This window comes from Oryzias melastigma, linkage group LG4 (assembly GCF_002922805.2).
Source record: "Oryzias melastigma strain HK-1 linkage group LG4, ASM292280v2, whole genome shotgun sequence".
Lineage (NCBI taxonomy): Eukaryota > Metazoa > Chordata > Actinopteri > Beloniformes > Adrianichthyidae > Oryzias > Oryzias melastigma.
The window spans coordinates 923,148-938,453 of NC_050515.1; the positions used below are offsets into that span (position 1 = coordinate 923,148).

Genomic DNA, 15,306 nt, shown 5'->3' on the forward strand with positions numbered 1-15,306 from the left:
TGACTTTTTTTCTAGTTATTTTTAAAACTTTTTTCTTGTTAATTTATGACTTTTTTATCTTTATTTTTATGACACTTTTCTCATTAATTTATAATTTTCTCTCGTTAAATAACAGCTTTTTTTAAATAAATTTATAGCTTTTTTTCTCGCAAATTTACAAGATTTAAATGAATAAATTCATGACTTTGAAACATGTAAATTTACGAGAAAAGTCATAAATTTAGCCAACGACTTTTTAAGTCATAAATATACGTCTTTATTCCCATAATTTAACAGTTAAGATTTTTTCTTGTAAATGTATGACTTTTTTTCTCGTTAATTTACGTCATTTAAATGAATAAATGTATTACTTGAAAACACGTAAATATACAACAAAAAAATTTATAAATTTAGCCTATGACTTTTTAGGTCATAAATATACAAATCTATTCTTGTAATTTAACAGTTAATACTTTTTTTCATAAATGTACCACATTTAAAGTCATAATTATTTTGTTGTTGTTTGTAAACTGGCCCTAATACTCCCTCATAGCTTTTGTCTCCAAAACCTGAGCACCGTTTTTTTTCCAGCTCAGTTCAGAGAGATGTGAGGGATCGAAGCTCGCGAGGGACAAAAATACGAGAGTAACTCATGAAGAAGAACTTTGCATGATTAAAAAAAAAACTTGACCAAAAAGACACCAAACCTCATAAGAACACAAACACAGCAGCTCAGAGTTGAAGGTTAATGGCCTGATTTTGCAGTGCACAGAAAGCATCTGTACAGTAAGAAGTACCTTCTGACGGGTGGGCTTCAGCGCGTAGCTGCTTAGGAGACAGGGGGGCTGCGTACGGCGGGGAGACTCCAGACAGACTGCGTTTACTGCCTCGGACCACAGAGGGAGCATCCATGGCTTCCTCCTTCACTACAAACAGGAAGCACACAAACTTTACAAAATAAAAGCACCAATCCAGGGCAAAGATGCTTCAAATGAAGCAGGATGTCTGCGTCTGTCCTTCCAGCAGGACTCACCTGGTTTGTTCCTGTCATAAGCGGCGCCGTGGCTGAACGGCTGGCTGCTGAACAGGTTCTCACACTGAAGATGACGACACATGCTTTCCAAGAAGCGCAGTACGAAGGAAGCACTGGAGGCTGACGGCAGTCTGATCATCCGAACGCCGCCGTCTGTTCTCACTGGAACGACAGACGGACCCGCTGAGCTCAACCTGACCCGGCCCAGACGACAGCTTTCCCATCTCCCGCCTCTACCTCTGACGATCTCTCCTCCGCCGGCGTCCGTCTGCAGGGCGCTGAGCAGCACTTTCGGCTGGTACGCGCAGTCGATGCACGACTGGACCACCTGCTGGAGCACGCCGTTCACTGGACCCGGGCCAAAGTGGTCCGGCAAATGTTGCATCTCCTTCCTGTCCAGGTGGGGGCCGCAGTTTCCATGCTTGTTCACATACACACACACTGGACAGACACACAAAACCACAGCAAGTCAGACATCTGAAAGTGTAACACAACCCAAACTCTAATGACTTCTATGTTACCTGTTGACACCACAGAACCGTGGCTGGGGGGGCTTTCGTGTGGAATCTGGATGCTGGGTAACGATGACGGGCTTTGGGGAAACTTAGACTTTCTCTACAAACAGAGAAGCAAATCAAACATTCCTTTACATCAGAAATCAGATCTTTTAACTAATGCTGTCATGCGATTTATCTTTAATGCGATTCATTAATCATGACCTGTAATTAATTACTCTAATTAATCAATTTTAATCGCAATTTTTAAGCTAATAATTCCAACTAAAAAACTCATTTATTTGAGTTTGTGACATTGTGGCACAGTAAAAGATCCAATCAAAACTATTGAGGTGCTTTTATTACAGTTTTAATTTTTAATTAGAAGTCTTCAAATCTTTACTTTGACACCACCGAAGGGTCATTTTTCTCAATCGTGAATAAATGAATAAAATAAAATAAAAAACAACAAAAAACATCAGGTCCAGAGTGCTCTAATTTACCACATCATAAAAACTGCAGTAGCAATAACACAACTTTTAAAAACATATAGCTATGAAAGCTGTCGCATTTCTGTATAATTTCAGTTTTCATTTATTATATTTTTTAATAAATAATCATTTTTTAATTGGTTTTCTGCCCTTTAAATTTAGTGACGAATGTCCAGTGCGCTCATAACTGTCAGGTTCATATTTGGCCCACGGACCGGGATCCTATTTAGATTTTGGGCGAAAAAGTTTAGGGATCCATGATCTGATTAATCGATTTTACTCGCAATTTTAACCTTATAATTGCCATGAAAAGCCTCATTTTGATGTATTTTATTTAAATTTGTGACATTGTAGTGCAGTAAAAGATGAAAATAAAACTAAAAAGGTGTTTATTATGTCTTAAAAAAAAAAAAAAGGCCGACAGCCTTTCCTTTGACACCACTGAGGGCTAACAAAAAAAACAACAACAAAAAAGCATCAGGTCCAGAGTGCTCTAATTTACTTGTACTTTGTAAGAATGTAAATGTAAAAATATAACAGGACTGCAGTTCTAATCATTTATTTAATGCTTATATTTTTATTAAATGACCACAGTATGAGCGGGATAAAATGCTCCTCAGAAAATTAGATTAATGAGCTTTTTTTTTTAAATAATGCGCTAAAATGTCTCTAATTAATTATCGTGATTAACGTGATAATTTGATAGCCCTAATTATTGCATGCTGTTTCTGTTGATGGAGGACACTCATCTTAAAATTGCATTTCTGAGTATTTCTTTATTCCACAGTAGACTAAAAACTGCGGTTGGAAAAAGATCGTTTTTGTGACGTAGAAAATACGCTGGACATTAGCTCCCTCCTTCCTGTTCCGGATTTGTTCTGTTAAAACTCACCTTGCTTCCAGGTTTGGGCCCCCTCTTCTTGTAGACCCGGGACAGGACCTGTGCGCTCTCGGAAACGCCTCCGTTGTGGGCGGCGGCGGCCTCGGCCACAGCTTTGAGCAGAGCGATGGTCTCGCTCTTGGGCCTCCGGCCTCGTACTCCTTTCCGGACGGGGAGGGCGGGCAGAGGCGTGGGCAGTCTGTAGGGGGACTGCATGGAGCGCCGGCTGGGTTTGGAGGGCGACGACGGAAGAATCTGCAGACTTTTGGGAAGAGTCACTGGAACAACAAAACACAAACCGAATGAAAAGGAGGAAGAAGAAAGGTGGCGCAAACTGTTTACTGTTAGTTTATTTTTTATGATTAGTTAGAAAAACAACTTTGTGTTGCTTTTTAACAAGACTGAGATTCAAGATTTTCAAAATAAGAGTGGGAGATGAGAGACCAAAATGAGGAAGAACAATTAAAATACTCGCTAAATAATGCAGATTTCAAGATAGCAAAGAATAAGTCTCCAAATACAAGGGCAGATCCAGGCAAAGAAGAAATAAACAGTGGTTAATTTTGCACCCCCGCATGTTTATCTTCATGGCTGTCTGCCCTCATATCTTTTTTGGTCTCCAAGGTTACAGAGAGACAATGAGGAGCACGACTTCGAGAGGCTCAAATCTCACCCAACCAGGAGTCAAGGTTGTTCTACAACTCTGATTATTTTGAAAGTGAAGTTTAATTTATTTTATAGCTTTCTTTAAAGTCCAACTCCAACTATATTTTCTTCTGTTGTTAAATTGTTCACAGTTTGCTTTTAATTATGATGATGCAGTTTTTAGCGAAAATCAAAAAGCCTGTGACAACTTTTAAGACATTTTTTTCTTAAAAATTTGATTTTGGGTTGTGGGCGGGATTGTAGGCACAGAAGTTAGCCAAGCTCATTTCCCAGCATGTCTTTGTTTACACTTTCTCCTGCTAGCGACGTGCGTCTTACAAGCCCAAGCTAACATTAGCATAGCAGAAAAATGGCGAGCAACATCGGAAGTATCCAACCGTACAGTGTAGAGCCACGTGACCGCTCAGACGAGAGAAATGAGGACGTACATGGATCTATTGGTCTGCAGGAGGAGGATTTAGAATTGTAGTGGAGAAAGTGAGACTTTGTCCCGCCCACTGCAGCCGCTGCGTCATAAATCTGAGCTTCTGCTAACATCCGGTTTTCATCTGCTCCTGATCTAATTGGAGTGGCTCTTCAAAGTCATTTTGGAGCCATGATGTGTGCTTATGTTTGTTTAGGGGTTTAACCCCGTGACACTATATATTAACCTCACTAAAGTCTGAGTGGTCCCAAAACTCCAGAACACTCATTTCTGTTCATTTTCAACATTTTTGAAAACCTTTTAAAATATTATCCTGACAGCTAAGTTTAACACATCAAAGCTGATGGATCTGCATAAAACAGAATGAACATAAAAGATAAACGAATACACTCCAATCTCTAATGCAGAGGGGCTGTTGTTTCACATTCAGACCGTTTGCTCTGCTGATCTGAACGCTGCATAACTCACTACAAATCCCCGTAGTGCACTGGATTCTGGGTAGGGGTTGCTAGGTTACCTGTTATGCTGTATTAATGGATGAAACACGTGAGAAATAATGTTCTTGTTTTAAAAGTATTAAACATTTTCTCTAGCATTTGTTTTTGTAGGTTAAGTTAATTTATGCTTCAAATGAAATATTTTTCTTTTCAATAATTAAAAACTACAAGTTCAAAATAAAGATTAAAAAAGTAAATAAAGCTAATATTACTTTTTAAAAAATTTTCTTTTTTTCTTTTCTTTGGTTTTGAAAGAAAAAAAAATTGCACTTTAAGTCTCTTTTCTATTGACTAAAGATGAGGACATGATTGTCCAGCTGAGCATCTCCAGATTGATTGAAAAGTCAGGATTACACTTTGCAGAAAAGGTTTGCCATTTGAAAACAAAATCAGTATTTACAACTTAACAATTTCCCTCCAAACTTTGAAGCTTTAACTAATTATTTCTAGTCAAAGAAGGATAAACATGATACAGTGATGACCGGCTCATGATCAGTGCAGCTGAAAATGTTTCTGAATAATCGATCAGGAGCACCGAGTCCAAATCTTCACCTCGTTACCTAGCAACTGCTGTCAGCAGTCCAGACACCATGAGAGGTTTACAATAACAAATGTATGCAAAGCATGCACACAGCCCATCAATAGCAGCACAAAATCAACGCCATCTGATCAGAGGAATGTGAAACTCTGGAGCAAACAGAGCAGCTTCATACTTTCAGCTGGAGTTTACTTTAGACACAGGAATTTGCTCAATGACTGCAAAGAAAAATGCAGTTTAAGCTAAAAAAAGTCAACTTTAAACAGTTTTCTACACATCAAGAAACAGAGAAACCAAACAGAACTTAAACCAAGTAGAAAATTCTCAGATTGTACTAGTTTATGTCAGCTTTAAATAAAAGCTTTTTCCTTTAAATCAATCAAATTTCCAAAAAATAAACGTGAAATTTAATAAATAGATTTCCAGCGCAAACTTAAGGGGAGAATAAATGTGTTTGATGGAGCTGTGGCTGGAGCTCTGCTGCCCCCTAGAGTTCCACACTTACCGCTGTTTCCTGGGGGCTGCAGGCTGTGCTTGGTGAGGGAACACCAGCCCACGGGGAAGATGTCCCGGGAGTCGTACTTGCACCAGTAGTCGAAGGCCCCCCTCCACCCATCGAACATGACGAACACCTCATCGCCCCGCACGTCTCCAATGGTAGCGGGGCAGATCAGGTAGGGGTTCTTCTTGTCCACGGCCTCCAGCTTCATGCCGGGCTTGAACAGATTCTGGAGGGGTCTGAGAGGTTCCTAAAACGACAGATTCAGATATTTGAAGTCATGGTCGAATGGAAACGTTAAAGAGAAACATTTGAAAGGAACCTTTTTAAAGGCCGTGACCGGAGCCATCTCTGCTCCATTTAGGGTTCTCAGGAGGAACATGGGCCAGGAGGAGGCGTTCATCCGGAACCCTGAAGAGGAGGAGAGGAAAACCCATTTGAATCTAAAGAGGAACAACATTCGGATTAAACTGAGGCTGAATTTCCAGTTCCAGAACTCCAGTTTGTTTGGGAATCTGAAGACTTCCTTTAGAAATTTCTGGAACATATTTTTCAAACACTTCCTCACAATCCAACATGTCACAAGAAGACGCGAGTCACAGTACAGGAGAGGAAGTGGAGATATGGGACAAGTTAATGAATCCATGCAGGGGAATATTGACTTAAACTTTTCTAACTTCAGCATTTTAGTAAACACTGAGTTAGTCTTCCTAAAGAAAGCATTATCAGCTCTGAACATCAGCTTTTGACTCCTGAATGTTCTGGTGAAGCAGGCCACATCATTCATATGTGAAGGTCAGTTTCTGCCAGAGCACTGTTACCTGACCAATCAAACTCAGCGCTGTAGCAGCATGAACCGGCTGCTTCAATGTCCTCGCCTCTCAGGGCGCTTTCACACTGCGCTGTGTGTCAAAAAGCAAGAAAATGCCTTGTGAGCATGTCCCACAGAGGAGCAGCGACCGCTCTGAACTAGGAGGGCAACATTTACCGGCTGGTTCTCTTTGTTGGGTTTTTCTTTATAGAAAAGGCTTGTTCTGAGCAGCTTTACGGTCTCAAAAGGTAAAGTCAGAGTTTTAAATTGTTAATTGTGATGAATTAATTAATTACAAACAAATTAGTGCATTTTTTTATCACATTATTCTAATTTTTGCTCTACAGTGCTCTTGTCCTTATCATAAATAAGGTTATAGTATGTTGCCTGTCGCATCTGATAGTAAACTGAGGAATAAAGAAGTTGTGGTAAATATTTTTTGAATTAATCAGAAAAGTGTTTTTTATTAAAAATTATGCTTTGTTCTTAATAATCCCCTTGGTGGTGTAAAATTAAAGGTTGGATGTCTGTTATAATAGGAAAATTTCATAAAATCACTTTTAGTCTTTTGTTGCATCACAAAATGAAATGAAAATAACTCAAAATGAGGCTTTTAAAAGGAATTATCAAGGTAAAAAAGATGAATCAGATTAATTGATTACAGCTCTTGATTAAATAATCGCACAAAAAAATGAATCACAGTACAGCACCGGTAAAGTTCAGATAGCAGATCCACTCAAACTTGTACCATGCACCACAAATCACTGAAAGAAAGATGTTTTAATTTACAATAAAACAAATGACTGCAAGGTCATTGCTGTAGATCACATGATCAGATTTGTTTAGTTTATTTTTGGCCTTTAAAGATTTACGGTCAAATGCTGATATTTAAAAATGATTTAAACAGGCAAAAACTTACACACTAGGTATTTAGTTTTATTTACATTATTTTACATTTAATGTAAAATAAGATTTTACTATAACTTAAAAAAAATATTCGGAAAATTATTTGAACATCAATTTTCAACTTTATTTTATTTTCAATTTAAAATGTTTTTTGATTCATCTGTATTTGTTTTTTAAAAAGGTTCTGAGATTTTAAGGACGTGAAATCATATTCTCAAAGCTAAAAATGTCAAAAGATGTTTTTTTCATTTCAGATTAAAACAACTCCCACCGCTGCAGAACAGACATTACTATTTTCTTGATTTATCTTATTTAACAGACTTTATGTAAACTCAATGCAATTTTAAAGTATATTTTAATACAGAACTTGTGATGTCAGAGAATTTGTTCTGTTATTTTTTAGAAAAAACTCTGAAATGTTAAAGGCTTTTACTAATGTTTTCAGAATGAAAGCAGATCAACTTTTAGCAGATGAACACAGATAATATTAACAATCGTTTTTGGCCCAAAGAAACCCAGAAAGCGTGTGAAAAGTTACTTTCAGTCTCTTCAGAAACTTTCAAGTCATGTTAGATATTGAGGTGTAATCATGATCTCTGACTGCATTTTGTCAGCTAAAAAGGCTGTTCATAGTTGTTGTCCTCAGATCTTTGCTTCCTGTTGCTTCAGCACAGATCTGTTGATGTTCAAGTCTCTCCATGGTTTAGCATGAGAATACGTCTCTGACATGTTGGTCCTACGTGAACGAAATGTGGTGGAACTTCTGCTGGTGTCAGGATTGAATGTACAGTTTCTGCAGCTAAAATCTGGAATATTCTTCCTGATGATTTTTTACAAACTCTTGTTAGCTCTGTGGAAGATAACTCTTTCTTCTGCACACTTCGTATTTTTATCTTGTTTATTTTGTATTTTTTTACTGCTAAAACAGTCATTTCTCTGCTTTTATTTGTTTGTCTCCAGCACTTTAAATTCCCTTTGTGTTTGACCTGTGCTGCACACAAAAGAACAACCTCCTCGCTCTGACTTCTGCGCCTCTCACCCAGTGGCGGCTGCAGCATGTCTCCATTCTTCTCGCAGGTGCCGATGGGTTGAATATCCGACGAGTCGACCAGTCTCCAGAAGTCATTGCTGTTGTCACTTCCATCTAGGCGCAAACGGAGGCGAACTCCCGTCATCCCCATCACCGTGGCGATGCAAACAGAGGTGGAGTTGCGAGGGTCGTGAGCTTCAAGCTTCATTCCCACTTTGAAGTCGTTGGACGGCGGGACTCTGGACTGTGGAAAGAGTTGGATAAGATATAAACAACTTTTCATAAGTTTAGGCTTCAAAATACATTGGTAGTTATCTAAGCAACATTTAGCATGTGCTAAAGTTTTTCTGTTTTAAATGTAAACTAAAAAAACATTTACAAACACAAATAATATTACTAGATAGATAGAATTACCTGCGATAATGCTAGTGTGAATGCTGTGTATTGAATGTGGCCCCAAAAGATGTAACAGATGATAACTAAAGATGCTGAGTTGATAGCGGAAAACGCTGAATTTGCTAGCTGAAATCAACGAAGCTAATAGCTGAAAATGCTAAAGCTTATTGCAACCTAAAATATTAGCTAAATGCTAAATTAACCTAAAAAAACTGGTAAAATGCTTAATTTAGCCAAAATTGCTAGCATGAAGCTAAAATATCTGCTAACCTCAAAATTAGCTGAAAAAAGCCTAAATTAGTACAAACAGCTAGCATTAGCTGAAATAATACCTAAACTCTAAAACAGGCTAAAAAACTGAAAAAAGCCTAAATTAGCCAAAATGGTTAGCATGTAGCTGAAATTTTAGATAAACTCTAAAACAGCCTAAAAAACTAAAACAAACTACCTAACTTAGGTAAAACATCAAAACAGCCTAAAAAACTGAAAAAAGCTTAAATTAGACAAAACAGCTAGCATGTAGCTAAAACATTAGCTCAACTCCAAAATAGCCTAATAAACTCTCTACAGCAGTGGTCCCCAACCTTTTTGGGGCTGTGGACCGGTCAGCCAGTGTGGAATTATTTCGCAGCCCGGGGGGGGGATTAAAAACGTTAATCCACTGTGTTATCATGTACAACTTTATTAGCTGGGTCCTCATGACGTCACAACAACAACTGAACATAACATGACCAACATCGTTTCTACCCCAACACAATGCAAACTTTCTAAAGAAGTTTGTTTTTTGCTCATTTTGCTATCTTGAGATTAAATTTAACGGGATGTATCATGTGACGTGTTGCGGCCTTGACGTGCGTCAAGTGAGGATGTAAATGAGAAAATCCGGTAACTTTTCAAAATAAAACATTTAAAAAAAAATAAGATGATAGGGATTAATTGTTCTTTCTGTGCCCCCCGGTAACAAATGACCCCGGGGGTCGGGGACCACTGCTTTAAATGTAATAATGATCTCGTCAGTCATCTGACATCTGTGCATAATGGAGGATTGATAAAACACATAACGGCTCTCAATTTTGTGTCATGTCAGAAAAGCAAAAGCTTCAAGTGCAACATTTTAACTAAAAAATATTTAATTCCTCCCCCTGCACGTGCTTAGTTGCATGAACCGTGTGACTGCCTCCTTTTCTCCTCATTCCCGAACCAAAAAAAAAAATCCTCATCCCCGAACCGCCCTCTGCGCACTCGGAAATGTGTATCTGAATGGACGAGCATGTTTGAGCATTTCTATGACCGTTCTATATGTTCGGGAAAGTCAGATATCTATGCAAACAGGTATGTGTGTGGGAATCACCTGTTTTCTGTCTGTTCTTCTGTTGCTGGCCTAGGTATGTGACAAAAATTTTCAAATTAGGTTGATTGCTCTGATATTTATATCACTGGAAAGGGCTGAAAGAGACCATTCCAACGGTATAAAGATCATTAAGATCGCTCAAAGAATAAGAAAGTTATGGCACGTTAAGTGATCAAAAGTAGGGTATCATTTTATTCCTGAATAAACAGCAAAACAGTGATATTTATGTGACCAAAAACAAGGATTAGAGTCTTTAAATTGTTGTAACTTTCTCATTTCTTGTCCAATCCACAAAAGGAGGGTATTGTTGGAAAGCTAATCAAGCGAACTACAAGAATTAAGTTGATTTAAATTTAGTATTAAATCAATATTAATGTCAATATATCAAATAATCACACAGAATTCTGCTCCTGTATGCCTGTACACATTGATTGCAGCCAATCAGCTTGCTAGATTCGGTCACGTGACCTCCCGTTCCAGCATTCAATTCTTCGGCACGGAGGCTTGCGAATTAAAAAACAGTATCTGCTAATTGTTTTTTCTCATGAAAATTACAGGAGATGTAGAATAAATCAAATATAAGTAGATGTGCTCGCATGTAAACTATCCACCGATTTAGCTACGCTCGTTCTAAGAGGGAGAGAACGCTGCAGCCTCGCGCGCAGGCTGAACAGCAGGTCTGGCAGAAAGTTCCGGCGCCGAAGCTGCACTTACGCGCGTGCCCTATTCCCAGCCATTCGCGGAGAAAGGTTCCACATGCAGCTTTTCTCGTGTGACACGCCGCTGGACTGCTTTAAGCGCTCAGTATAATCGAGAGAATCCGGTTGATTTTCAAAATAAAAGATTTCTGACTCAAAAAAAAAAAAAGTCCCTAAATTCTTCCGCGGCCCGGTGGCAATGGGTCTGCGGCCCGGTACCGGTCCGCGGCCCGGTGGTTGGGGACCACTGCTCTACAGCATTCACACAATAACAATGAAAGCTACGAAAGCCCTCAAAGGTTTTACAAACAACCTTACACTAACACAAAGCTAAAACCACATAACGGAGACAGTCAAAGCCACAGACAACTTTACAGATCAGTTGTGTTTGTTGTGATGTTTTGTCTTTCCCAATCTTAGACAGCAACAAAGCTGACCCACTGCCCTTATATACCCCTTGAACGTGACGCCACAGCGCCTCAGAGGATGACCTCTCTGCCATTGTGGGAGTCAAACAAAGACTGCCACAGATTTTTGTCGGTTGATCTTTTGTCGTGTCTGTCTTGTGATGTCACTGTAAGCAGTTTATACTGAACATGAAGTCAGTGGGTCATTTTAAGAACTTATACTTCTATGGCTGCTTCAAATAGAGCTCAGCTTTAGATTAGATAAATGTAAATCAAAATCATTGTGAATTGTGAGACTTTGCTGAAATGAACAAAGACATCAACAGCAGTGTGAGAAAGATGGTGAACTCTGAACGTACCTGCCGGAAACAGGCGGGTGGAGCTGGTGTGGAGGAGGTTTCTTTCAGGTACTGATCCCAGCTGAAGGAGTCTAAGCATCAGCAATGACAAAAGAACACAAGTTTTCAAACATGATCAGGATATTCTACAAAATCATATATATAAACTAAAGTTAAATATGTTGATTCTGAATATTCTAAAATAAAACTTTAAGCCAACGCTATAATAAAACCTGGATGAAAACTCTTATCATGAATTTGTTCTTTTAATTTCGTTTTTTAACCATAGAAATACCCTAAGAACTTTGAAGTGGCTTGGATTGGATTGTTTTTTTCAAACTGTAAATATTGTGGGGGTGCTCTTGGATGTGTTGGAGGAATAAGATTTAAATGGAACCAAATAGTGTTTATACATAACAAATGTGTGTGGAATGTTTCTAAGTGTGTTTGTTTCTGTGTGTATTTATGTGTAACTGAAACTCATTACTTCATCAGAGGGAACAGGGTTATCTGAGTTTCCATCACACATATGTGCAAAACTATGTTGAAATTCTAGAAATGTTAAAAAACAATTTTCACTGTTTCCATTAAATTATAATAATGCAAATAAACATAAACCATAAGCCATTCAAAAGTAGAGCGACAAATGTGAGGAATACTTTGATTTACAGCAGATAGATTCAAAAATCGTGGTTGGTGATTTTACAGAGGAGTTGTGGATCCAACAATTCTGCATCACAACTTTCGATGAGCTGTGATGCTGTGAGACCTCTTGTGGTGCTAAGCGTGGAACCCGGTTGTTGGTCGTGTACATCATTTAATTTGAAAAAGTGTTTCTGTTGCAGTTTTGCTGAATATGTCAATTTCAATACGCCTCAAAACACACCTCCTCCAAGCACAAAAATGTTTGTTTTTTAGATAAATGCAAGTTTTTTCAAAATTGTCATGTTTCAATTAGATGATTTTATCAGAAATCCAATTTGTGCAATTTCATAGTCAGTGGAAACACAGCTTTAGATAGTGGGTAATAAGCTTGATCTAAGGCATGGAGGTGAGGTTTTCTAAGAATATATGAGGTTCCTTTAAAATGTAAAATATTTTATCATATTTCATTCATTTTTTTATTCCTTATTAGTTATTTATACTTTACCAGTCCAAGTGCAGATGATTTATCAAATTTACATGTATTAATAATATCAAATAAAAATAAAGTGCATGTTAATGACAACCTGTTACATTTTTCCAAGTGAACTTGACCAAATGTTTTAATGCGCTCCCTACTTTTTTTCCTTTTATCTCAACTCCAGTTTCAACTTTGCACCACTTATACTTTCTTAGAAAAAATCCTGTTATTCCACAGCAGCCTAACCTTGGTTGGGGAATATCTGGTACGGAGCTGCTGCTACTGTGACACAGGTCAAGCCTCCTATTACAGCAGGCTGCTATTAAAGCTCCAATGAAGGTCACACAAAACCCAGAGATCATTGTGATAATATATATATATTCTTTAAATCAATAGTCAAAATCAAAGGCATAAATAAATGAAGCCTAACCTTTAGCTGTTGTAGGGTTGGCAGCAGGAGTTGGAGCTGCTTTTCCCGCCTTTTCCTTTCTTTCATCCTTCTGATCTGTAAATAATGATAGAGAAAAAAGTCAAGAATGTCTAGATTTGTTTTGCAAAAACTAAAAAAAGATAAAGCGTTGTTATTTATGATGTTTAAAATAGGACAAACAATGTGTCTTTGAGTAACTAAATCAAACTTAATTCAGGTCACGTTTTTAGCATAAGCTCAATTGACTCTGACTACATGGAAGATAAAGAGATGGACTGTTCTGACTTACTAAATCTGAGGATGATAAGGAAAAAAAAGGTTTTAGGAAGTAAGTCCAAATTGGATGTACAGTGTGTTTCCTTTAAAACTTCATTTCAGATAAAACATTTGTAATTTCAAACAGTCATTATAAAGTGAGGAAAGATGTAAGAAAATATCACAAAATCACCACATATTTTCTTTCAGTTTCATAAAGATTGAATGAGTTTGCAACAGTAACTATTATTACATCTTAAAACAAACAGTCACAGTTTTCAGTATTGTAAAATCTTCCCGTTTGCAGCATGTTTTTTAATTGCAGGCAGCATCTTGCCTTTTAGCTGAGTTTTTCCCATGGCAACAGATGAGCTGTGGTCCCACTTCAGGAGTGTAAAGAGACGCTCAGCCCGCCCGTATCTGTAGTCCTGAAAAGATACAGATGACTGCGTTTACTGTTTATGCAAAATACAAATCTTTATTCAATCAAGCTTAGGCATTTCATGGTGTTTCTTTGTTTCAGTAATGCTGAGTGATTTAAGAAAAATACATTTGTCTCAATTTAGAAGCAATAAAACTGTTGGAATGAGACTGAATCCATTAACTGCTTATTATACAGCTGTTTGAAATAGTCTGAATATCCTCCAGTTAATCGAAAATGCTGCTGAAACCAGTTCTGATTTTTTCTTCTATTTTTTTAACTTTCCGTTAGCAAAAAAAATGAATTGCTGTAAATGAATCTATATGTGTGAACACATTACAGCTGCAATATACTGATTCTGCTGTGCGGTTCTTAAAGTCCCACTCCGATCATCTTTTGATCTAAAATAAAAGCGTTCCCAGTGGTTTTTAATGCTGATTATGCTTTTTTTAAGCCAAAAATACTTGGACATAGTTTCTATAGAGCAGCAGTAGTTCATTAGAAATTTGCCTCTGAGATGTGGATGGGACAGTTGGGGGCATTTAAACTCTCTCCAGCTAGCTTACAGCCCCTCACAACTCCAACCTAACATTACCGGTGCAATATTAGAGCTATCTCGTTTTGCAGGGGTGTATATTAGCAAGCATCTGGTGATATAATATGTATCACGATATATCCTAAGACTGTACCTGAACCATTTTTCAATATTTTCATGAGGATGACTTAGAAAAAACTCAACCTGAATATTAATTCATAGTAATAAAATATAAAAATGTGATATTTCTAACGATTACAACATTAAGCACTGCAACTGTATCTCATATACAAGTTGATTTTATCTAAGTAAATTCATGGATGCTTTTCCTTTGGTAAATTAAGAAATATTTGTTCTTAAAGGAAACAATCAACATCACCTGTTTCCACAAAAAAATATTTTTTAGTATAAGAAAAAAAAAGCGGACAACAAGACACTGAAGTACCTCCATAATTACTTAATTAAATATTGCTGAATTGATTTTTTCCAACACCCTCACTGTTTCTAGTCAGGTGCAGTTTCTACATCACAACCACAAGCTTTTTCAAACTGCATTTTTTTTTCATCTGCCCTTGATTCACAACTATATGAGTAAAAAAAAAGAAAATCAGAAATGCAATTTGAGTTTAATTTTCTTCATTTGTGTCCTCCCTCGTGAGAAAAATCCAGAAATAACATGTAAAAACACTAAAAACTGGAATTCTTTCAGTTAAAGGAAGAATTTCTCCACAATTTTCATCTGGGAATTACACCAAAAACTCCTAGATGTCATCTGTTGATTATTTTGAATCCTGATGGGGGGAAATTATGTTTTGAAGATTTGAATTCTAACAACAAAACTAGTTTTGATCTTTGTTGTTGTTAGTGCAGCATTTTAAATTATAACTCAACTCATTTGAATTGAATTGGACACAAAAGAAAGGCCGAAGAAGTCAAAAGATGAGAGGAAAACCCCCGTTTGTGGAATAAAAACACTCAAGTGGCCCATGTGCGGCGTGGTGTGATTTTCCAGTAACCGCCTCCCACTCAGAAGGAGCCTGTGGGGTTTTTTATCAGGTTCGGGGACAGCCCACATGACACGGGTCTAACTTTATGTACATTTCC

General features: G+C 37.6%; 1 protein-coding gene and 1 long non-coding RNA gene across 5 annotated transcripts in view; one reads left to right on the forward strand and one right to left on the reverse strand.

Annotated features, from left to right (window-relative positions):
- Window positions 1-15,306, reverse strand: part of LOC112150452 (sex comb on midleg-like protein 2) — a 20,172-nt gene that overhangs the window by 3,384 nt on the left and 1,482 nt on the right. For 3 of the 4 annotated variants that reach the window (XM_036211408.1, XM_036211407.1, XM_036211406.1), the window contains exons 2-11: window positions 13,584-13,674; window positions 12,992-13,066; window positions 11,460-11,530; window positions 8,258-8,492; window positions 5,824-5,912; window positions 5,508-5,751; window positions 2,890-3,155; window positions 1,534-1,627; window positions 1,013-1,453; window positions 777-905 (exon numbers count right to left, since the gene is read on the reverse strand). In XM_036211408.1, the coding sequence (XP_036067301.1) occupies window positions 777-905; window positions 1,013-1,453; window positions 1,534-1,627; window positions 2,890-3,155; window positions 5,508-5,751; window positions 5,824-5,912; window positions 8,258-8,492; window positions 11,460-11,530; window positions 12,992-13,066; window positions 13,584-13,605 (1,666 nt within the window). In that variant the 5' untranslated portion in view covers window positions 13,606-13,674. The remainder of the gene's footprint in view (window positions 1-776; window positions 906-1,012; window positions 1,454-1,533; window positions 1,628-2,889; window positions 3,156-5,507; window positions 5,752-5,823; window positions 5,913-8,257; window positions 8,493-11,459; window positions 11,531-12,991; window positions 13,067-13,583; window positions 13,675-15,306) is intronic. The other variant, XM_024278796.2, reaches the window with a different exon arrangement.
- Window positions 3,150-7,725, forward strand: LOC112150454. The gene is made up of 3 exons (XR_002919966.2): window positions 3,150-3,566; window positions 5,530-5,676; window positions 5,866-7,725. It is a non-coding gene; the product is annotated as an uncharacterized LOC112150454 (long non-coding RNA).